Source organism: Petaurus breviceps, unplaced genomic scaffold, assembly GCF_028583685.1.
Source record: "Petaurus breviceps papuanus isolate PSGF00001 unplaced genomic scaffold, PetGlider_PUasm1.0 90849, whole genome shotgun sequence".
In the NCBI taxonomy this organism is placed as follows: domain Eukaryota; kingdom Metazoa; phylum Chordata; class Mammalia; order Diprotodontia; family Petauridae; genus Petaurus; species Petaurus breviceps.
In genome coordinates, this window is record NW_027187361.1 from 27012643 (window position 1) to 27037323 (window position 24681).

At 35.7% G+C, this 24681-nt stretch overlaps 1 protein-coding gene across 1 annotated transcript in view; it reads right to left on the bottom strand.

Annotated features, from left to right (window-relative positions):
- Positions 1-1009: 1009 nt before the first annotated feature.
- The window catches only part of LOC138149809 (lipase member I-like), a 68415-nt gene continuing 44743 nt past the window's right edge, over positions 1010-24681 (bottom strand). Inside the window, exons 7-10 of the mRNA XM_069073060.1 lie at positions 19674-19769; positions 13981-14092; positions 9661-9840; positions 1010-2705 (exon numbers count right to left, since the gene is read on the bottom strand). Coding sequence (XP_068929161.1) covers positions 2618-2705; positions 9661-9840; positions 13981-14092; positions 19674-19769 — 476 coding nt within the window. The 3' untranslated portion in view covers positions 1010-2617. The remainder of the gene's footprint in view (positions 2706-9660; positions 9841-13980; positions 14093-19673; positions 19770-24681) is intronic.

Here is a 24681-nt window from a genome sequence, read left to right on the forward strand (position 1 = left end):
AAGAAGAATGTTGGAAATCTTTCAAAAAAGATTCCTATGTAGTCTCCTCGAACTCAGCAATTGCTTCAGTGCCTTGGACTATTCCTTGACAGAGGCAACTTTACTATAATTTCATGGCTTAGTATGTATTGTTTATGATTCACCTCTATTGAGTGCACTCTAGTCATTACAAAAAGCAAGGAGATCTTCACATGGAAGTTCATGATTCTGTATGAAATAGTACCATAGCAAATATGTGTGTGTGTGTGTGTGTGTGCGTGTGCGTGTGTGTTAAAGAACACTTCCTTAGGAGAAGCACATTCAGGCTTGAATAAAGTGATTGATATAGAATTCAATGTTTCATTTCAATTGGAATAAGGAACATCAACTACACAGATAAGATTCATTCTACAAAGGACAGTGCTATGGGGCATTTCCTAATTTTTTGTAATACTTTCAATTTGTGTTGATTAATCAATAAATATCCAATGTTGATATGAGGTAAATCATTTGTCATAAGATCTCATTTAATTGGCAAGACTATTTCATCAAGACTTGTTTTCTTTCATTAAATTCAATTATATTACAAAAGGTTTAGACTGTTCCAGTTTGAGGTATTTTGGCTCCAATTTAGACTTGTCTCTTTCCCTTAACTGGCAAGAAGGATTTCCTTGTGTAGAACTTTTCCTAAAAGAGAAAAATCTTTTATTAATCAGAGAAACTCTAAGGTAACCTTAAAGGACTTGATGAATTGATAAGAGTGAGGTTCTAAGAAGTAAAAAAAAATGTTCTGAATGACAACAGCTTTTTTGTCTTTCTATGGAGTGGTTTCCATTTATAAGGAAACTTCCTCTTCCTGGAAATCTTTGGCCTAGCTTTAAAGAAAAGCAAAATACTGAACTCTCTTTGTTTACATTGAAGCCAATGACACTTTGGGGCATTTGAGTTTTGCCCTAGTTTTCACAAATGCTGCCTTTAAGAACAATATTGGAAATCTTTCAAGAAAGTTCCTATTTAATGAATTGGAATCAAGCTATTTATCTGGTGCCTTGGAATATTCTTTGAAAAAGGGACCTTTGCTAAAATACTCATGGTTTAGTGCATATGGTTTGTGATTCTGTGCTATTTCATGAGTTGTAATCATTACAGAGAAAGTAAGTAGATCCCAGCATGGGGGTTCGAGATTCTTTAACCAATGAAATAATAGCAAATCTATCTGGTTTTAATGAAGGCCTAATTACTAAGAATGACAAGCACATTCAAGCTGGAATAAAGTTATTGAAATGGAACTTAATGTTTCATTTTAATTGGAATAACAAGCACAAACTTATATAATCATCATTTCTATGATTTGTTCTTTGACTCACTCATAACTTAGGATTTTGTATTAAATCTCTAGGTCTATGCCTTTTGTTTGTGGCTCTTAAATTGATGACTATTTCTATCAGGGTAGGATCTGTAAAGGATACATTTACTATTTTTTCCTCTTATTTTCAATATTTCTGTACCTTGATAGCTATTAACTTTTATTAAAAATAAACAACCAATACCCATAAACCAATTATTTTGGTTTATAAGACCATAGTCTTTGAGATGGAAAGCACTTCATTTGGATGATAGTTTCAAGATACAGAATTTGACACGTTTTTGGTTACTGACAGTGTGTAAATTTGTTTTCTCTACTCTTCATATTTTCACAAGGTTTGGTTTTTCTTTTCCTCCTCTCCCTACCCCCCAATTGCGAGAATTAGGATAAGAATGAGAGGAAAAAATGCTTACTAATTGAAAATAAATGGAAGGCTTTACAAAAGCATTTGATTACAAAAGAGGTAATCAAATCAAACTACATCATTTTACTGATGAGAAAGATGAGGTCCAGAGAACATAAAGGAAGTAAGTGGCAGACCTGGGAGTTAAGCCCAGGCTCTCTACCTCCAAATCTAGTGCCTTTCCATTGTATCATATAGATCTTATTTTATTTGTTATGCATTATTTCATGTTTCTTCCCATATGTCTTTGAATTCTTCAGACCAATAATTTTAAGTGGTTCATTTATTTTCACTTACATTCATATTTTAACGGTAATATGTTCAGCTATTCCCATTCAACCAACATGTAGACCCCTCTAGTATTTTTGGCATTATAGTAATATTCATTCCAATGGAGTCATAGAGTAATAAGCTTGGAATGAAAAATAATGTGCTTTTTAAACCTTAAAACTATCAAAATGCATTATTAACAACCACAACAATTTATTCTACCATAACAGGATAATAAAAATGCCTGGGAATCTTTTAGAAAGCATATTGAATTCTCTCAGAGGGAACTCTAAAGATCTCCATTCCTTATTCAAGTATATTCTTATTTATTAACAACATTTAATTGTGGAACAGATAATATACAAACCATTTGAATAATATAATGCTATCCTCAGAAACTCCATTTTGTTTTACTATGTTCTCTATTGACTTTCAATGTTTCTTCAAAATAGAGGATCATTTAAATTTCATATTGAATGATTCTTTCTGGAAAAGGAAATCTCAGTACAGGCCAATGGTCACTATACTTTCCCATTGCCACAATTTCTTGACCAATAAAAGTCCAATATTTCCATATTTATTGTGAAACATCATTTCATCTAAATGTCTGTTGGCGTACAAGAATGTGGTTTGAGTGTTGTTGCCACATTTTCTTTCAGTTCAAAGTCATACCTGCAAAGCTGTGGTCTGGGGGTGGGGGTGGGGGCAGAGGAAAAATAAAAGGAGGAAAAGAAGGAACAAAGAATTAGCACAACAGCAAGATTTCACATTTTTCCATATAAATGTGCTAAGTCTGTAGTAGCAGTTTGGTATCATGGGAGACTAGAAGTAATTAATTTGGAACCCAAAAACCTGGTTTTGGGTTGTTATTCTCATTTCTCCTCTTCAAGTTTCAGTTTCCACATCTATAAAAGGGGACCAGAATGGTTGTGCTTTCTTCCTCACAGTATTTTGAGTAAAGTTTTACTGAGTAAAGTATTTTGTAAACCTTAGGGTAAGATAGAAATGTATGGAACCAGTTTGTTGGATGAGTAAACTCAAGGAGAGTGGTAGTGAGAGAAAAGATGAATCATCAACTAACCAATCAATCAATCATTAAGCACTTACTATGTGCACAGTTCTATGTTAAGTGCTAAAAATATAAATGGAAAAGTAAGATGTTTTCAAGGGGCTCACATTCCAATTAGAGAAGCAATACATATGGAAGGTTTCAGCTGCAAGTCAAATGAAACAGTTCCATGGTTCTTAGGGTACAGTGGTAAAGCAGATGGCAATGCTTCTTTCATGTCATATCCACTGATAAAATCATATCAGTTTCTGATATTGAGCCATTTGACAATAGGAAGGGCTTTGGTGACTTTCTTTTGGGATCCTTTAGTTAAATCTGCAGGAACAATGTCAAGGCATGCTTCCAGAATAACAGCTGATGCTATTGGGTTTGAAGCATTGCCATTACCAAGGCTCTTGATTTCAGAGTTCTGAGTTGTCTCCATCATGATTGAGATGGTAGTTAAGGTGGGAGCAGTGGTTTGACTTTGCTGGCAGCGCTCTCTCATGCTCCTCTGTTAGGGTATTTTTCTTTTTCAGCCTTGTCTGCCATGTGCATAACAGGGGTTGGCAGTTGGTTGGGATAGGTGACCTCTTCTCCACAGGAGCTGCCTCTCTAGATGATGGCTAGGGACTGTACTAGAAGCAGAACTGTTGGTCGAGGGCTTGATGCTACTCCAGGACTCTTGTGTATGTTTGCCTGTTGGTGGCCATTGGTCAGAAGTTGTTGCTAGTGTGTTGGGGGAGATGAGTCACTTCTCTACAAAACACGCTTTTCATATTTGCCTATCTCAGAAGGTTCCAAATCTTGAAGCTTTATGAAAATGTATTAGTATTATAGTATTTTCCTACTCATGAATTAATCCTGAATTCTTATTTTACCATTAGTTGTCATGATTAATTTTTCATTAATTTTGCAGAGACAGAGCCAAGATAGAAGAAAAAATGTGGGAACTCATATAAGCTCTCTCAGATCCCCCTCCAAATAACTTTAAATAATGCTTCAAAATGAATTCTGGAGTGGCAGAACCCACAACCCAATAAAACTTAGAAGCTCAGCAGGAAATATGTATTATATGGGCATGAGAACGGAGCTTGGTCCTGAAAAGGCAATACCCAGGCAAATAAGCACTGGGCCACACCAGACAAAAGCCAGCAGCAGGCCTTGGGGGCAACTGAATTGATAGCTTTCAGAGATCTCAGCACACAGATGGTCAGGGGGTCTGATGACTTGTTAGAAGGAGATTATAGGGGTCCCTTTGTTTGTACTCGATGCAGCACTCTGTTGCATTCCTTTTAGTGGGATCCAAGTTTCAGTCCTGGGTCACAATCCCTGGGTGAGGAGTAGCCCTAGCCCACCAGAGCTTGTGACCACAGGGGAGCTGAAACCTTCATCACAAGAGTGCTTGTGATCGCCCAAAGATCAGACCACAGGCCAGGAAAGTAGTAAAGACAGCTCTTCATAGGCCTTACCACCTGGAAAGAAAAGACAATGTACAGATCCCTAGAACTAGTTGTGAAAACAGCCACACACAAAAAACTAAACTTGGTGCACTGCCCCCTCCACCCTACAAGCAGAGCTCAAGTTTAATGTAAAACAAAAGTCAAGAAATAGGCTGGAAAATGAGCAAACAACATCAACAAAAAAGATCCTGACCATGGAAAGTTACATACTTACAGAGAAAATCAAAACATAAACTCAGAAGAAGACAACAAAGTCAAAGTTGTCACATTTGAAGCCTCAAAGAAAAATGTGAATTGGTCTTGGGCCCCAAAAGAATTCCTGGAAGAGGTCAAAAAGGTGTTTAAAAATAGATTAAGAGAGATACAAGATAAGTTTGGAAAAAAATAATAGAGATGCAAGAAATCATGAAAAAGAGCCAACAGCTTGGTAAAGAAGGCACAAAAAATACTGAAGAAAATGACACCTTCAAAACCAGAATAGGCCAAATGATAAAAGAGACACAACAATTCATTGGAAAGAACTCTTTTAAAAAAAAGTAGAACTGGCAAAATGGAAAAGGAAGTACAAAAAGATGATTGAAGAAAATAATTCCTTAAAAGCTAGAATTGGGTAAATAGATGTCCATGGGACATCAAGAAAACATAAAACAAAATCAAAAGAATGAATTACTAGAAGAAAATGTAAAATATATCATTGGAAAAACAACTGACTTGGAAAATAGGTAAAAGAGAGATAATTTAAGAATTATTGAACTACCTAAAAATCATGATAACAAGCCTAGACAAGATACTTCAAGAAATAATCAAGGAAAACTGCCCTGATATTATAGAACCAGAGGGTAAAATAGAAATGGAAAGAATCTACTAATAACCTCCTGAAAGAGATCTCAAAATGAAAACTCCCAGGAATATTATAACCAAAGCCAGAGTTCCCAGGTCAAGGAGAAAGTATTTCAAACGGAAAAAAAGACAATTCAAATATCATGGAGTCACAGCCTGAAAACACAAAATTTAGCAGCTTCTACAATAAAAGATTGGAAGGCTTAGAATATGATAATCTGAAAGAGAAAGGGACTAGTATTACAACCAAGAATCATCTACTCAGCAAAATTGAGCATAATTCTTTTCAGCAGGCAGAATAAACATTCAATGAAACAGAGGACTTTTAAGCATTCCTGATGAAAAGCCCAGAGCTGGATAGAAAATTTGACTTTGGAATTTGAGAATCAAGAGAAGCAAATAAGAAATAGAAATCATAAGGTTAAACTATTTAAATTCCAAAATAGAAGGAAGATACTTGTAACTCCTAAGAACTTTACCATTATTAGGGCAATTAGGAGTGTACATAGAGGGCACTGATTTAAGATGAATATGATGGGATGATATTTCAAAAGAAATTGAAGAGTGAGAAAGAGGAATTCAGTGGGAGAAGGGGAAATGGAGAGATATGATGTGGTAAATTATCTCACATAAAATAGGTACAAAAGAGCTTGGGGAAGATTGGGTGTGTGGATGTTGGTGAGCATTTGAACTTTACTCATTGGAACTGGCTCAAAGAAGGAATAACACATACACACCTGCATATAGAAATCTATCTTGCCCTGTAGGAAAGTAGGAGGGGAAGGGGACTAAAAAAAAAGGCAGTGGGGCTGATAGAAGTGAGGGAAGATTAGGGGAAATGGTAGCCAGAAGCAAAATGTTTTTAAGGTGGACAAAGTGAAAGGAGAGAGAGAGAGTAATATAAATGGGAGAGAATAAAATGAATGGAAATATACAGTAATCATAAATGTGAGAAAAGTTTATATCAAATTTCTTTTATAAAGACTCCATTTCTCAAATATATAGAGAACCGAGTCAAATTTATAAAAATAAGAACCATTCCCCAAAGGATAAAGGATATAATTAGGCAGTTTTCAGATGTAGTAACCAAAATTATCTATAGTCTTATGAAAAAAGCTCTAAATCACTACTGATTAGAGAAATGCAAATTAAAACAACTCTGAGGTACCATCTCACACCTATCAGATTGGCTAACATGATAGAAAAGAAAAATGATGAGAAGCTGATGTGGGGAAAGTAAGGCGCTCATGTACTGTTGTGAACTGATACAGCCATTCTGGAGGCTAAAAACTATAAAGGACTATAAAACCATGCATACCCATTGACCAGCAACACCAGCACTAGGTTGTATCTCAAAGAGATAAAAAAAAAACACTAAGACAAACAGTTTAAGTTCTCAGGCTATATGCCTAAATTGAACCTTAGTGACTGTTTAGTCCAACCTCTTCATTTCATGTGTAGGGAACCATCATGACTGAAGTCATATAGATAATAAAGAGCAGATATGGCATTTTAGCTACTAGTTCCAAACCTTCATTGTCACACTACCTGCCAATTCTTTCTTTACAGCGTATTTGATATCTGCTCCTTTCTTTCTCAAATTTACTACTGTTCATATGAGTTTCTTGTCACCTGATACTTCTGTTATTTCAATAACTTTCTATTTGACTTTTCTGACTGATGTCTCTTCCTTTTCCATTTCATCCTGCACTTACTGTCACAAAGCTGTTCGTTTGTTTTTAAACACTGTGATAACTACCTCTGTTTCCAAAGTAGTCTTCTTATACCAATATTTTGACCTATGTAATAAAAATATTATTAACTTTATTTTCATTGTTGCTCGGTTATTTCATTTGTGTCTGACTCTTTGTGACTCCATCTGGAGTTTTCTTCACAAAGATACTAGAGTGGTTTGCCATTTCCTTCTCCAGATCATTTTACAGATGAGGAAACTGAGGCAAAAATAGTTAAGTGATTTTCCCAGGGTCACACAGGTAGTCTTTGGCTAGATTTGAATTCAGATCTTTCTGACTCTTGGTCTGGTACTCTATCTACTGCTACACTGCTAAAATGCCACCTAGGAGAAAATACTGAAAGGAGAAAAAATGATTTCGTACAAGGATTGCATGAACACCTCAAAAAATAAAGCAAGAGATAAACAATGAAATAAAAGCTTTACTTCTGCATTGTTCACATTCATCCCTTTCTCTCCACACAACCAACAGCATAGGGAAGGCCATCATTATATTTCATTTAAACTACTGCAATGGCCTTTTAATTAGTTACTGCTTTATCTAATCCATCCCCAACATGGCTATCAAAGCGATTTTCCTAAAATGCAATTCTGATCATGTCACCCTCCTACGTAGGAAATTCAGTGTCTCCTTGTTATCTATAGGAACAAACAAGCAAACAAACAAAAATTATTTTGTTCAGCATTTAAGACTCATCACAATTTGGTCACAACCTATGTTTCCAGAGATACTACGTATTACTGTGCTTCACACAACCTAGTGAAAGTGCCCTTCCTGTTTCTCATACCTGACACTTCATTTCCAACTACAAGCTTTTGTCTATTTTCACAGTATCATATACTGATAGTTGGAAAGTACCTTATGAGTCACCTAGACCAGACCCTTCATTCTATATATAAAGAAATTAAAGGCCACTGAAGTTAAGAGACTTGCACAATTGTCAATGTCAAAATTTGAGCACAGGTTGTTGTTTTAATTCAAAATCCAGTGCTCTTTCCATTACCAATTACCAATTTAAAATTTGCAAAGGGCTTTATTTGCATTATCTAAACTACTATGGACATGTCAGACAATGATAGTAGAGTAAGTAATATTAGTAGCGGCAATGGTGGTGGTTTAAGTAGCATTGCAACATGCTACTTGATCATGTCATTCTCTTACTCAATTTTTCTTTTCTTTTCTGGCTCTTTACTAATTTTTTCATATTTCTTATGAGAAACCCTTGAAAATACCTATTCCTCAGTCTGGAATTTAAAGCCCTCTACAGTCTGGCAGTTCTCTTTCCTGCCGTTTCTCCCACCATATCACTGCTTAATCCCACTGTTCCAACAAACTGGTATAATCATTGAATCTTAAAATATTTTTTAAAAAATTTCCTTTTTTTATTGGTGATTTCAGTACCCTTTTATTAAAATGATCTCCTTCTGCATGTATATTGGAATTCTATCCATCAATAAAGCCCTGCTCAAGTCCCCTTTTGATTTACAAAGTTTGGTAGGGGGAGATCTATACAACAGGGAATGAAGTGTAGCATTGAGCAAATATTTTAAACTCAGGCAAAGTCCAGTTTTTCTTCAAGTACCTGAATAATTGTTTCTGTGAAGATCAGAATGTGATACAAGAAATTAGCTAGACTCATCTTTTATAACCACAATTCAAATACAAAACAGATAAATTTAAAAATGTTCAACACTCAGTTCTGCACTAAACTTGAAAAGACCTAGGTCTAGTCCTGAATGTACTACTTACTAACTTGGGCAATCCATTAATCTTTCAGATATCAGTTTCTTCACTCCTAAAATAGAGATGGTGAGTCTCTCTACATACTGCAGAGTTTTTGAGGTTTAAATTAGAGTGTTTGTAAAATGTTTAAGCATAAAAGCACAATTTAAATGTGAGTTAGTGCTGAAAAAATTATGTCTCCATATTAAACATAAAGTTATTTCATTTATAAAACATTGATTCAGATCAAAGTTTTATGGGGGCATATCTACTGTGTAAAGCAAAGTGTATTTGCCCTGGTTTAATATGGAAAGGATCACTTTTTGTTTCCCTTAATGATGTAGACCATGTATTAGTGTAGTCATAATTTAAAGTGCTAAGATTTTCAATTTCTACAATAAAGTTTTCCCTTGTGCCATGTATGACATTCCAGTAGAAGGTTTCCATGACATAACATGCAGAGGATGGATATGCTACCAAAGCAGATAATCCAGAATGTAAATGTAAGATTGGGAAAAATACATGGGCAAATAGTTATGTTTTTTTTTCACTGCTGCCTATCAAAAGCAAAAGGTACAGAAGGAGAAAAATTAACTTGGAAAGTGAATAGCTGGTTGTGAAACTTGTGTCTAAGAATGGGGCTTGAACTTCTGAACCACATCTTAAAACATAAAGCTGACAGATTCTTGGCCAGACATGAAGTACAGTAAAAAATGATTTTTCACCATTTCTTTAATCAAATACATTACTATCTCCCCTGTATTTAAAAATAAACTCTCCAAATAAAAACCCACCATACATATTATAAACATTACCTTTCTGGATTTGTAAGTGATCTTAATTTTATATGGTGAATCTTGTATTTGCACTTAGGACACTTAGATTTTGCATTCTTTTGAGAATATGTCAAAACAATTTTTGAAATGTCTTTGAAGTCATAGTAAAATCCAGCAAGAATACTGACTTCTTCATAGAAAGTATATGTTGCCATGTAACTAGATAGAAAATAGAACACACTGTCATATAGGGTTTAAAGTAAGCATTTAATCCTAAATAGAGTGAAACTTTACAAATTATGTCTGCTGATAAAATTCTGAATTACATAACTCTAACAGAAATGTATGAAGTAATTTTATTTGTTGAGAGTATCTAAAATTAAGACAACAATCCCTCCTCCCCAATTTGATACAATGTCACATTTATTACTAATGACAAAATTCATGTATAGTGTTTAATTATATAAAAATGATAAGTAAATTAATTTACTGTCACTTGTTATGGAAAAAATAAATCAAAGTAGGATTTAGGATATTTAGGATTGTAGCTTTCCATGAAAAAAAATGATGCTCTATTTACCATAGCATTAATATGATTTTTTTACTGTGTTATGTTATTTAAAATGATCCAACTTTCTCAACTTTTGAAATTTATTCCATTTTAAAAATGTAGGGGTGGCTAGGTGATGCAGTGAATAGAGAACCATCCCTGGAGTCAGGAGGACCTGAGTTCAAATCTGGCCTCAGACACTTAACACAAAACCTAGCTTAAAATACATTTTTACTGTATTCAAGGGAACAGTGACAGACAGTAACATTTTATTTTCAGAAGCTTGTGTAAAGAAATCCAGTAACTGAAGTCATACTGAAGGTGAAGTCAAGTTTAATTATGGGAAGATAGATATAAAGAGCTTGGCATGATGCTACAAAACTGTCAAGAATGCTCAAAATTACCTAAGGCTAGCAAGGAAACTAAGGTGAAAAAAAATGGGTCTTTTGTTTCCTTTATTTCATCGTAAATTATATGATGAGAAAAAGGAATATCAAAGCAAGGATAGCATTTTTACTTGGGTTGAATTTTGTGATGATAACTGGCAACAAAGAAAATGCAGAGCTGCTCAAATATAATTTTATTTCTATTTTCTCTACCAAGGAGAATGACCTCTGCACTGTAAATGACAGAACAGAAATGACTAAGAGGAAGGAGATATCCCGTATACTCTAGGAGATAGTTAGTAAGAGAATATCTACTTCCCCTTGATGAATTCAAATCAACTAGCCCAGGTGACTGACAGTTTTTAGTCCTGAAGGAACTGGCAGATGTTTTTGTTGAGCCCCTGTTAATTTTTTCAAAATCATGGAAAATGTCAGAGATACTGCAAGATTGAGGAATTATGAATGTTCATCCAATATTACAAAAAGGAAGAGAATAGACTCTGTGAAGTATAATCCAATGAACTTGATTTCAATTCCTGGGAAAATTCAATGAAGGATCAATCATTAAAGATCTGGTTGGAGAACATCTGGAAATGGAAGATGGGTAAAAGGGGGCTTTATCAATTATAAGTCATCACAGACTAACAATTTTTTCCTATGCTTTTACAAGATTTCTGAATTAGTAGATGATGGGAGTTCTGTGGATGCAATTTACCTAGATTTTAGCAAGAGTAGATGATGAGTTATAGATTAGATAGAGTTGCAATTATATGGATACAGAATTATTTGGATAGGTCCATTAAAAATCAGTTATTAATGGCTCAATAGCAACATGATAAGAGTTCTCTGGCAGAGAATCTCTGGAATCTTTGTCTGGCTTGGTCTTATTTAACATTTTTATCAGTGGTCTGGGAAAAGCTAAAGATGGCACAGTCACCAAATTTACAACTAACACAAGTGTAGGAGGGATAGCAGACATATGGGACACCAGAGTCAGGATGTGAAAGAATGTTAAGCAATTGTGTCAAACTCCATTAGAGATAAATCCCTGCTGGCCCCATATAAACTTAGAAAACAACAGGTTAAATGTGATCTATGTTAAATTACATTTTTATTTGTTTATTAAACATTGATTTCTGAATTACATTTTAGTCTGCTTCCAGGCACACAGGAAGTTTTGTAGAAGGAGCTGTGAATTTAACACCTCTGGGTTGAGCATTGGTATGAATCTAATTAGATGAATATCAGTAGGGAAAAATATAAAGGCTTACAATATACATACACACATATATTATATATGAATGTTATTTAAAATAAACAATAAATATTAAATTGGGGAACAGCTAGGTGGCACAGTGAATAGAGCACCAACCTGTATTGGCAAGCAAAGAAGTACTTAGTGCCTTGTTTCAGCTACCTAAGTATTTAGCCTCTTGTTTAAGTCCCTTGTGATTTGAAGGTGGGAGGGACTTGCTGATGCAACAGGAATGGGTGGAACAGGAAGGAACTTACCATATAAAAGGGGGAGCATAATCTGGGACTGAGCAGAACAGAAAAGGGAAACATGAGGTGGCTAGCATTCTGTTTTTCTCTTCTGTCTGTGTTGATTTGTGTTTGTGATACTTTGTACAGAAGCCCTGGGACCTTACTGGAAGCCCTGAAGGAGGATTTTCTTCTTGTCTGTTTACAGAAGTCCTGGAGGAGGGTTTCAGAGGTCCTGGGACCATGCTGATGATTTATGCTGCCTTCTTGGACCTTGTTTGTGGGTCTGTGCTGATTCCTATGCTGATGATTTGTATTTACTTCTTGGACCTTGTTTATGAATCTGTGTTGATTTCACAGGCAGATAGTGATTTGATGATGGTGCCGGCAATGTGTTTGAATGTTGTTTTGGCTGTTAAACATTTTCTTCCCAGAAACAGAAACTGCAAAGGACTTGAGGTGGACTGGACACTGTGAGCTTCAATATGGAATGGGAACTGGATGAGGAGCTGGATGAGAAGCTGAGAGCTGCCTACCTGTGGATCCAGGTGATGGTTGAATTCAGACAATAGCTGGGACCATGGAATAGGAACCATGGAATCTGGGAGCCAGCCTCAAGCCAAGATGAAAAGATTTCTCCTTGGGTACTTAGTGCTGATTGACAAGGTCATGATTTACTGTGATCTAGGGGTGGGAGGACTTTGTACCTTGTAGCCTTTAAGGATGATTGAGTTAAGGATGATTGGAAACTAATCTCCAATCAAGAAGAAAGAAGACTTTTTTTTTACTGAGAGATTAAGACAATGTGACATAGGGGTGGGAGATCTTTGTACTTTGTATCCCTTAAGGAGGATTGCTCCTTAAGGATGACTGAATTAAGGACTTACTGAATGATATATTTTGTTCAAAACTATGTGGTCTCTTTAGTGATAAATTGTTATGTTATATCATTGTGAATGTCATACTTAAGTTTCTATGAATTTTTGCTTTAGTTTACTCATGAATAGAGTTCACTATACCATGTGATCAGAACCCTAGAACTATTCACAGAAGCAGTCCTCTGGAGAGCTGCTCATGCTTGGCTTTACACTGCCCTGGAATCAAGAGGACCTGAATTCAAATATGACCTCAGGCACTTAATACTTAACTAGCCATGTGACCTTGGGCAAGTCATTTAACCCCAATTGCCCTGCCCTCCTAAAAGCAAAAAACAAACCCCAAATATTAGATTGGTAAGCAACAATTCTTTTGAAAAAGCAATGGGAGTTTTACTGGCCTGCAAGCTCAATATGTCAGCATTGTGATCCCAGGCAAACAAACAAATGAAAAATTGACAGAAACTATTGAGATCTTGGGTTGCATTAAGAGAGGCATAGCTTCAGGTAACAATTTGCTCCTCCATGTCTTCTTCAGACCTCATTTGGATTTTTGTGTTCAGTTCTGGGTGCCACTTTCCTTAAGAAAGACAGTGATAAAGTGCAGAATGTCCAGAGGATGTCATTAGAATAGTGAAAAGGGCCAAGAATCGGATTTTCAATGAAAAGAAATGGGTATTCTTAGCCTGGAGAAGAGAAGATGCAGGTGGAAAAGGATAACTGTCTTCAAGAGGTTAAAGAACCATTTTGTTGAATGGGAATTAGACTTATTCTTTTTGACTGTAGGGCAATAATCCCAAGAATTATGGATGGAATTTACAAGAGACGAAGTTAGATTTGATGTAAGAAAAACTTCCTAACTATAAGCACTATCCAAAAATAGAATGGAGGGCATGGAGAGGTGAAAGGTTCCCTTTCTGTTGTAGTCTTCAAGTAGCAGCTGGATAATGACATGTCAAATATATTATAGTAGAAATTCCTTTTTTATATGAATTAAACTAGATAGCCACTGAGGGTCATTCCAAAACTCAATTTCAGTGTTTCTGTAATTCCTTATATTACTTACCTTTTGATTTTGGATTCTTCTCCTTTCCCATATGCATCTATTAATTTAATTTTTATATAGCCTTCCTTTGTAACATTCTCCAAAACAACAATATCAAGAATATAATGATACACTGAAAAACAAAATCTATATTTCAAATTTATGTCAACATTATCAATGTAATGACGGATTTAAATATTATAAGTTAAATTCATTTAAAACATTTATTATTTATTTAAAACATTCTTTTCTTTTTAAATTTTGAGTTCCAAATTCTCTCCTTCCTTTCACTTCATCCAGACTCACTGAGAAGAAAAGCAATATGATACCAACTACACATGTGCAAGCATGCAAAACACATTTGCACATTTGCCAGATTTCAAAAAAGCAAGAAAAGTAAAGAAAGTGAGAAAATTATACTTCCACTAGCACTCAGACTTCATCAGTTCTCTCTCTGGGGGTGGATAGTATCTTTTCATCATGAATCTTTTGAAATTGCCTTAGATTATCTTGTTGATCAAAGTGCTGAGTCTTTCACAGTTGATCATTATTATTACACCATATTAGGATGCACAATGAAGTCCCACTTTTCATTTCATTTTGTGTCAATTTATATAGGTCTTGCAATGAATTTTTCTAAAACCACCCCCTTTGTTCTTTCTTATAGCACAATTATATATCATAACTTGTTCAACTATTCCCCAGTTGATATACATCACAAAGAGATGTCAGTGTTAAGTAAGGGGTCATGCTTGTTTATTTGTATAAAGAGATATCTGGGCATATTTTAGGAAGCTTGGAAAGATTCAATAAAGAGATAAGGAGAAATTGAAGATGAAAGTGAAAGACTGAAAGATCTGGGAAAAAAGTAAGAAAAGCTGTGATTAAGGTCACAGAATGGAGTTACAACGGACATGGAGAACTAGCCATTTGCAGAGACTGGAGCAAAAAAAGCACAGGATGAAAGATAATGTAAAAGGGGTTTGAGGTGTTCAGTGGGGAAGAAAAAGATCTGCACATCAAAAAAAACCCGCTATTTTCTTAATAAATAGGAAAGTAGATATTCTGTTTAGGGGCCTGGGGAAGAGTGGTATCTTGTAGGAAAGAATAATAATACCTGATATTTCTGTAGTCCTTAAAGTTTGCAAAGCATTTAATTCATGTTTCATTTGTTGCTTACAATTACTCTGTGAAGTAACTGAAGTGTTATTATTCTCATTTTATAGGGAAGGAAATGAAATCTCACAGAGGTAGAATGACTTGACCCTTACCCGATAGCAAGTATCAGACATAGAATTCAAAACTAGGTCTCAAGTCCAGGTTTGGCTTCTTTTCCTTATACCACTCTGTGGAATATGATTAAGATGACCCAGGAAAAATAAAAAAGGATTGTCAGGTAGCACTGATCTCATAGGTTGTTTTGAGGATCAAATGGGATAATATAAAAAAATGCTTTGCAAACCTTAAAGTACCATACAAATATTAGCTATTAGTAGTGAATACATACTTGAAAACAGTGAAGAACTGTATCACTAAATCCAGGGTGGTTCAGCACAACTTGAAAACAGGAGTAAAAAAGGCATATGATTGAGGCGACCCAGAATTGGAATTTGTCAGTTTGTATTTAAGGAGAAGGAATAGTTAAACTGGTTGACTATACGGTCAAGATTTTGAAGCAAGCAAATTGAGGACAGAACAGGATTGATGCTTTAGGAGATTGGGGAGGAATAGAAAGACTGAAGGTTATGATGAGGATATGGGTATATGGCATCAATAGGACGATATCAACTGGGAGTTGTAAGACTGGGAGTGCTAGCAAAGGAAGGGAATTCTTATTTATGTCAAAAGGGACTCTGAATTACAGATATAAGGGGAGGAAGAAGCAGGAGAAGGTAAACATTTCCTAGTCACAGCATGGAGAAAGCACCAGTAAGATTTAAAATTTGTTTCCTTGGGATCAAATCTTCACTCTGCTAGTTTCCTGTCTGCCTTGAGCATGTCACTTAATGCTTTTGGCCTCCTTTCCTCATCTGTAAAATGAAGGAATTAGATTAAATTAAATCTAACATCCTCACAAATCTGAAGCCTATGATACTTAGCTTGTTAAGACAAAGATAATATTCTAATATAATTATATACATAATATACTAATAAAAATTACAGTTTATCCAGCATTAAATGACTCAGGAGGATCACTTTATAGTTTCTACACTCTCTGCATCATTATCATTCTTCTGTAAGTTATAAGGTTTTGCTTCTTGGGCAGTCTCTCTACAGAGGAGTTAAGGAAATTGTATAGTTAAAATATATTGCTACCCAGAAAATAGATTCATTGGATCTAAAATGAGCAAAAAATCAATTTTTAGACTTGCCTGAATTGTTAACTACAGATAAATTCCTCAGACAAAGAACTCTACTATTTCTACAACTCAACAACTTTCTCCAGTGTCTGATAGACATGGAATTCATTCTAAGTTCTCAAAGTCTGTGCAAAAATCTAACCCTAATTCTTCAGGTACTATTAAATTGAAAAGGTTCTAATTATGAGCATATTGTGTCTGATACTTGAGGATCAGTCTACCTCATTTCTGATAGGCTCATTAGCAGATGACACATTTTTTAACTGAATCAACTCTTAAAGACCATCCATTAATTTTCAGAAGGTTGCTTATACTGACAAAATTACAGATTCTTATATATAAAAACCAAACCACCCCCCTCCCCCAAAAAACAACAGGAGAATTTTGGGAAGATGGCAGAGTAAGTCAGAAAATTCCAAACTCTCAAGACTTTTCTCCACAAAAGAGATAAAATAGAACCTCTAGGAGAACATAGAGCTGTGGAGACAAAGAAGACTAGAGGTAAAACATGGGTCCTCTTGTGACACTCGGAGAAGATCTGAAGAAAATCCCGGGACGAGGTTTGCTCCCGGTGAAGAGTAAACAACTCAAGGCTAGGGTCCGCTTTAACAACAGCCACAGGCTGCTTAAACAACAAGTGGCAAGCCCTAGGCTTAGTTGGTTTGGGGGGCTGCCTCAGCCCCAGCCAAAAGAAAATTTTACCCCAGGACAGTGAGGAGAGTTAGGTGTCTGACCTGGGGAAGATCTAGGGAGCCTCCGCTGACAAGGAATGCCAGACTCAATTGTGCTTTGGAGAGCAGACAGGGTGAGAAGGAAACAGCTCATGCATGTGATTGCAGAAGCAGTGGGTTGGGGACTCCTGGCTGTAGGCACCTACAGGAGACTTGAGGTCTTAGTTTGTGTTCAAGGTGAGAGGGAAGACACAAAAAGGATCAGAGGTGAGAGGCACCACTGCCCCATACCTCAGGACTAGAAGTGATTGAAAAAGCTAAATTATTACCAAAATAAATGCACAGGCAATAGAGAAAGAATCCAACCATAGGGAGCTACTATGGGAATAGAGAAGACCAATTTTCATATTCAGAGGAGGATACAAAGTAAAGAAATCCTCTTTTACCCCAAATAGTAATGCCAAGGGGTGGCCAGGTGGCTCGGTGAGTAAAAGCACTGGCTCCAGAGTTGGGATAACCTGGGATTGGTTCTGGCCTCAGATACTTTGCACCACACTCAGAAATAACTGGCTGTGTAACCTTGAGCAAGTTACTTAACCCCAATGGCTTAAAAAAAAACAAGAGTAATGCCAAATGGTAATCTGCCCAAAAAATAATTCATTGAAGAACTTCAAAAAGACTTTAAAAATCAAGTGAGAGAGACTGAGGAAAAATTAAAAGGAATATAAGAATAATCCAAGAAAAACAAGAAGATTATCAAATGAAAGTCAACCAATTAGAAAAGGAGATCCAGAATCTTAAGGAATAAAATGAACCCTTGAAAATCAGAATTGGGCAATGGGGAGCCAGCGAAGGTATAAGAGATGAGGAAATTAAAAAAAAACCACATACATATAAAGAATGAAAAAAATAGAAGAGAATGTGAAACATCTAATAACAAACATAACAAATCTAGAGAACAAATCAAGAAGAGAAAATATAAGAACAATTTGGCTACCTAAAAGATCTGATCAAGAAAAGAATCTTGATACAGTAATATAAGAAATAATTAAAGAAAATTGTCCTGAAGCATTAGAGCAATAGGGGAAAATAGAAATAGAAAAAATATCCACCAATCACCACCTGAAAGAGATCCAATGAGGAAAACTCACATGAATTTTATAGTAAAATTCTGAAATCCCTAGATCAAGGACAAAATATTACAAGCAACAAGAAAAACTGATTTACATACCACAATTAGAATCTCACAGGACCTAGCATCAGAAACACTAAAAGATTGCAGGTCTTGGAATTCTATATATCAAAGAGCAAAAGAACTGGACCTCCGGCTGAAAGTATCTTATCCAGCAAAGAATTCATAATTCTGAATGAAAAAAAATGGACCTTTGATCAACTGTCAGACTTCCAGGACTCTGTTTAAAAAATCTGAATTGAATAGAAGATTTGACATACAAGAGCCAAGAGAAATATAAGGTACCATGACCAATGACATACAATACAAGAGACTAAATAAGAATACAATGTTTACCTTTTATGTATGGAAAATATAAAACCTATGTCTAAGGTTGTTACTAGTAATTAGGTAGCTTATAGGAAGAATTGGTGTAGACCTGAGTATGATATAACTTCAAAAATTAAAACCATTTAAGAGCAGCTAAAATTAAGTGCAAGAAGAACTAATACAGAGGAATTAGTTGGAGGAGGGGGGTTGTTAGTTCTGGAAACCGTATAAAAGTCTTCTAAATTTAGAAAGAAATAAAACTCCAAGGGGAAAGGGAGGGGGGAGAGGATGAAGGAGGGGTCTTTAGAGGAGAGGGTGAAGGAATAGGTTAAGGGGGGGATAGAAGGGTGTTAAGATTGGGGAGAATGGGAGGACAAAGGAGGGATTGCTGAAGTGGAGTACATTAAGAGATTAGAAGAGATAGAAAAAAAGAGAGAATAGGAGTAGGGTCTCTTAAGGAAAGGTTTGTATATGTGGATATGCATGTATGTATGTGTTCACACGTATACACATATGTATACATATCAACATCTACATATAAATATATCCATGCTCAGTTGTAGCCTTGAGGTGGTGGGTAGGAGAGAGGAAGGGTGAAATAATAACAAAGGAAAAAGTGTACAGCAGAGAACAAAAGAAAACCTACAAGGAAGCAAAGAAAAGATGGACAGCTTTCAACATATTGCACAGTATTTAATATATAAGCTTTCTTGAAATGATGTTGTTGCTATATATTCGGAATCCTCTCCTATATTCTGTACATATGACATGGATTTTTCTTTTTTTATTTTATATTTAACATTTGTTTATAATGTTTCTTTTTCTTTTCTTATTCTGTGTTTAAGTTCTAGTATTTGTCTAAAATAAAAATGGGCAGCTAGGTGGTACAATGAATAGAATGGAGTCAGGAGGCCCTGAATTCAATCTGCCTGAGACACTTGACACTAACTGTGTGACCTTGGGCAAGTCACTTAACCCTGATTGCCTCATCTCCCCCTTCCAAAGACAAACAAAACCAATTTTAATCTCTTTTAGCATAATAATACAATCTTTATAAATCTAACATGAAAAAACAGTTGAGTTAAACCACTTCTGAAAGGATCCTGTGTTTTGAAGGATAATGGAAGAAATAATCAGAATAAAGTATAAATATAAAAGATTTTTTAAAAGTTTATAACTCACTACAGTATGGCTCCTTGTCAGCAGTATCAAAATAAACATTCAGTCCAGGAGGATGCCTTTTAATTAAAATGTCTTTCCATTGGTCCATATAATAACCTGCAATTTGAAGTATGTAAACCTTAAATAAGGTTGCAATGGAAATGAACTACATGAGATAGAATTTTTGAAGAAGAAAAATGATTCAAATAGAAAACCATCTCTCTTTTGAAATGACAGTAGTTCACAAAGAAATCCTGTTTCCTAAAACTATTCTGAGCTCTTCATATTGCATATAGTCATGGTGCTTGCTGCTGTTTGTCCTTGGTTCTTGAAAAGGACCATGACATCAGGGAAGTGATGCCATGACATGCAAGCGAATTGGATTTGAGTGTGAGTGAGAGCTCTGCAAAGACACCAGCCTCATTTTCTGCTCCAAAGCGACGCAGGTCCAGTGGTCAGATATAGATCAGGGCAACTGGAGATGACCCAGGATGCAGTGAGGGACCTTGGCCCTTTTAAATTAAGGTCTTTAACATGTGTTAGTTTGACTGAGGCAACACTCATCCAATGGTGTATATGCCAAGGTTCTTTCTATTATATTGTGAGTAGGTGTAGCAGCAAGCACCCCAGCGTCCCCAGGGTCGCTGCCACCACAGGTTCTTGGATCTGCTTTGTTAAAGGAAAGCAACTCAAAATGGGTTAACAAGCTTACTTTAATCAGTCAGACGTATATCGTTTACCTTGTTCAGGGGGAAAAGGTCAGCACCCCGAACTCCAGAGTATACAGACAGAATTATCAAGACAGAAACAGATCAAGTAGACAGATTTCCAAACTGTCCAACCATTACATCCATACCCAATCTACATTTGGGTTTTTCGACAACATCTGGGTTTTTCAAAGTGGGGGGGGGGGGGGGGGAACTCTGAACAACGGCTTCCCAGAATCTCATCTGATCAAATCACAGAACACTTCTCAAAGTAAGCCCCAAAACAAAGCCTCAAATCAGGGTTTATATAGCCTTCTCCTGGCTCAGAGAATGTAACAACTTTCTGGGTCCACTGGCCAATCAAAAAAGTATCTACTGAAAAACAAGCCTCCCACCCCAGGCTCCAGGTTCACTTTAGCCTAGGGGCAGGGAAGATCTTTAAATTTGCTTTTCCATTACAGTAGGTCTCTGCTAAGTGACATTTTGAATAAATCCAATGGAGTAAACTGGTAATATTTCATAGTACTAATCTTGCAATCAGCTTTCAGCATAGTCTCCAAATCCACCAAATATTAATTTTATTCACATATTTGTCTCCTCAAGCTCTCTGTGGCATATAAAAATGATCAGGACATTTGGATTCTAGTTCTACCTTCCCATTATTTTAATAATCTTAAGCAAATTTTTAATCTCTTTGTGGCTTGTTTTTCTTCTCTCTAAAAGTAGGATATTGGAGTATATGAGGTCCCTTCTAGTTATAAATCTCTAAAGTGTGTAAAAACCAGTTTTATCCATGTGTGTGAAATATTGAAAATTACTTATTTATTTAATAATTGGGGAGTAACAGACTAAATAAAAGTGTGGAACATGAATATAGTGGAATATCTTTCTATCGCAGTGATAAGTTCTAACAAGTGAAATCTTGAATATGTACTTCTTGGATGCTAATGATTTGCTCATACTTAATCTAAAAGAAAAAAGTTTACATTTTGATCTAAATTGACTTCTTTAGACTTGTCAGCCTAGCTCAAGCCCCTGGATGGAGAAACAGGTAATACCACATGCCAAGCAAGTCAAACCATTGTCACAATTTCAATCACCATCTCTTTTCAGACACCAATAGAGATAGTTCTGAGCTTTGAATATAAGAGCCTTGAGAATAACATTCTACCCCAAAACTATAAGCCCTGCTTCTAGCCAAGGCTTCACAGCGATCACTGAAGGGAACAAATACTGTGGATACACTGCTAATTTCCTTGCCATGATTAACACCATTGGCTCACCATCTGTCAGAGGTAAATCGGCAAGCTCAAGAACCATGGAAGTAACCACCATCCTGCTACTATCCAAAGACTAGAAGATATCATCAGGCAAGGAACTCTTGAGGAGATGCAACCTGGAAATTGCTTCTGTGGGTGCTGTAGCACCTGACTCCTTAGTAGCTACAGATAATGAAGACCAGAAAAATACGTTTTCATCACCAGAATTCTTGGCACTGTCAAATGTTTCCACATCATTATCAGCAGAAATGGCATTAAAGAAGCTTCACTACCCTATAGATTATTGTTGTACCCTAAGGACCACTGGACCTTTCTATCTGACTTGCAATTGAACCTTCTAAATATATGTTGGCTCCTCAGGGAACTTAAAATGAGTTCCTTTATGTCAAGCTTCAAGCCAACTTTTACACTCTCTTCTTTTACCCTCCTCAAGTGGCTTCATAAATCCTCTTCATTTTCTATCATAGCGGTATCATTTGCATATCTGAGATTGTTGATATTTCTCCTGGCAACTTGAATTCTGGTTCTTGGTTCACGCATTTTGCATGATGCACTCTGTATATAAGTTAAATACATAAGGGGACAGGATGCAAGCTCGTCCTACTCCTTCTCCAACATTAAGCCAATCAGTTGTTCCATGTTCAGTTCCGACTCTTACTCCTTGACCCTCATACAGGTTCTTCAGGAGACAAGTAAGATGATGTCATGCTCTCATCTCTTTGAGGATTTGCCACATTTTGCTGTGATCCATAGAGTCATAGGCTTTAGTGCAGTCAATGTAATGGAAGCAGGTGTTTTTTCTAGAAATCCCTTGCTTTTTACATAATTCAGAGCATGTTGGCAATTTGTCTCAGTTCTTCTGTCTCTTCAAAAACCAGCTTGTTCTTCTTGTCATTCCTGGTTCATATATTGCTGACACTTAGCTTGCAGACTCTTAAGCATAACCTTACTGGTGTAATGAGGGCAACTGCTCAGTAATTGGAACATTCCTTGGCATTGTCTTTCTTTAGGATCGATCTTTTCCAATTGAGTTTAGTTTGCAATCACTGTTTAGTTTTCCAAAGTTGGTGGCATATTGAGTGAAGTACTTTAAAAGTGCCATCTTTTAGGATTTTAAATAGCTCAGCTCAAATTTCCTCACCTCCTCCAGCCTTATTATTAGCAATGCTTCCTAAGGCCCACTTGATTTCATTCTCCTCAGTGTGAGGCTCTAGATCAGTAACCACACGATTGTGTTTATTGGTGATGTTAACATCTTTCTTGCATCTTGCTTTTGTGTATTCTTGCCACCTCCTTTTAATCTCTTATGCTTCTGTTAAGGGCCCTTTTTGGTTTTTGTCTTTTATCATACCCACTTTTTTCATGAGACTTTCCCTTGATATCTCGAATTTTCTTGAAGAGATTTATTGTCTTTCCCATTGTATCGTCTTCTATTTCTTTGCATTGTTCATTTAAGAAAACCTTCATATCTGTCCTTGCTATTCTCTGGAATTCTGCATTCAGTTGGGTGTATCTTTCCCTTTCTACTTGCCTTCCCTTCTTTCCTTAACAAGCCTCACCGGACTTGTATATAAAGACAAAAAAGAAACTATCCTTGCTTATATTCTATGGAAAAGAAAAGAATCACAGAAGCATAACTCACTACAACTATGTAAAAATGACAAAGTCAAAATTAAACATACAGAAAAAAAATGTAAACAGGACCTTCTGTTAATTAACATGCACTTTAAAAGGAACTATACTTAATTTGGAGTGTTTTACTTTATGTACAATAGTTTAAAAATATTTCTTTGAATATTTGTTTTCAGTAATGATTACTAAGTTAAAACATTTTAAAATACTTAAAAATTACTTTTAAATAGAAGAAAATGTGGAATTTTATATCTGCAAGGCTGAGTATAGGACTGAATTAGCATTCAATTGCATTGCCGATGGAGTTGTAGACAATCCTAGAATTTTGGAGAATAATCTGTAACAGGTAAATGAATTACACAACTAGTCATATTCTTTGATCTAATGATATCACTGTTGGCATTATCATAGGGTACTGAGGGAAAGAGTTCTTAACCATACAAAAATATCTATAGTTCCTTTTCTTGTAAAACAAAAAACCCAGAAATCTGAATAGGTTATGGTATATTAATACAAAAGCAAACATGGTGTAGAGGATAGACAGCTGGTTTCAAAGGCAGTAATTCTTATGTTCATCTTGCCTCTGATACATACAAGTTATGCAACTAGTGACTTAACTGAAAGTCGCTTAACCTCTCAGTGCTTTAGAAAATGCTAAGATTATAAATCACAGAGAAGGCACCAAGCTGCATTGGGAAAAAGAGTTTCCTCACCTAAGAGACATCTAAATAAAATCACAGATTGAGTTCCTATACTCCTATATTAATATAATGTAATATTATGGGGCCATAAAAAGGAATTATTAAAAGGAAACATAAAAGACTTATTAAAAGTATATATTAATTATATTTGTGTGAGTGCATATATATATGTATTGTATATCAATCATACATTTATTACATATTTGTAAATCCAACAAGTCTTTATAAGTAGATGTGAATTTAGGAGTCAAAGAGAAAAGGAACTATTTTTCTTTTTATTTTGTTAAATTGTATGTTATAATGTGGTTATTTTATTTTAATGAAAATAAAAGGAATTTAGATTATAGAGTTTTATTCCATCTGTGGTTAGATTTTTGTATTATTATACTCATGAGCACTGTTGAACTAGGTTAAAGGATGTTATCACAACATGTCATTATGGGCAAGTGAGGGATGATGCAACGGATAGCCTTTCTGTCCCATAGTAGGCATGCAGTGTCCACAGAGAATGTGTCCTGTACATTACTTGCTCCCCTGTGGCCAATTTAAAACAGAACACAAATCAAAGGTACACCAAATTGGCAGGTGTGGTTGAACTCTGCGTCATAGGAAAGAGAACCCAAATCACTAATATGATTACTAAGAGTACCCAAATCACTGGAATCCTGTCATTGTGAATGATAACTTTATAATGAACACACATGTGCAA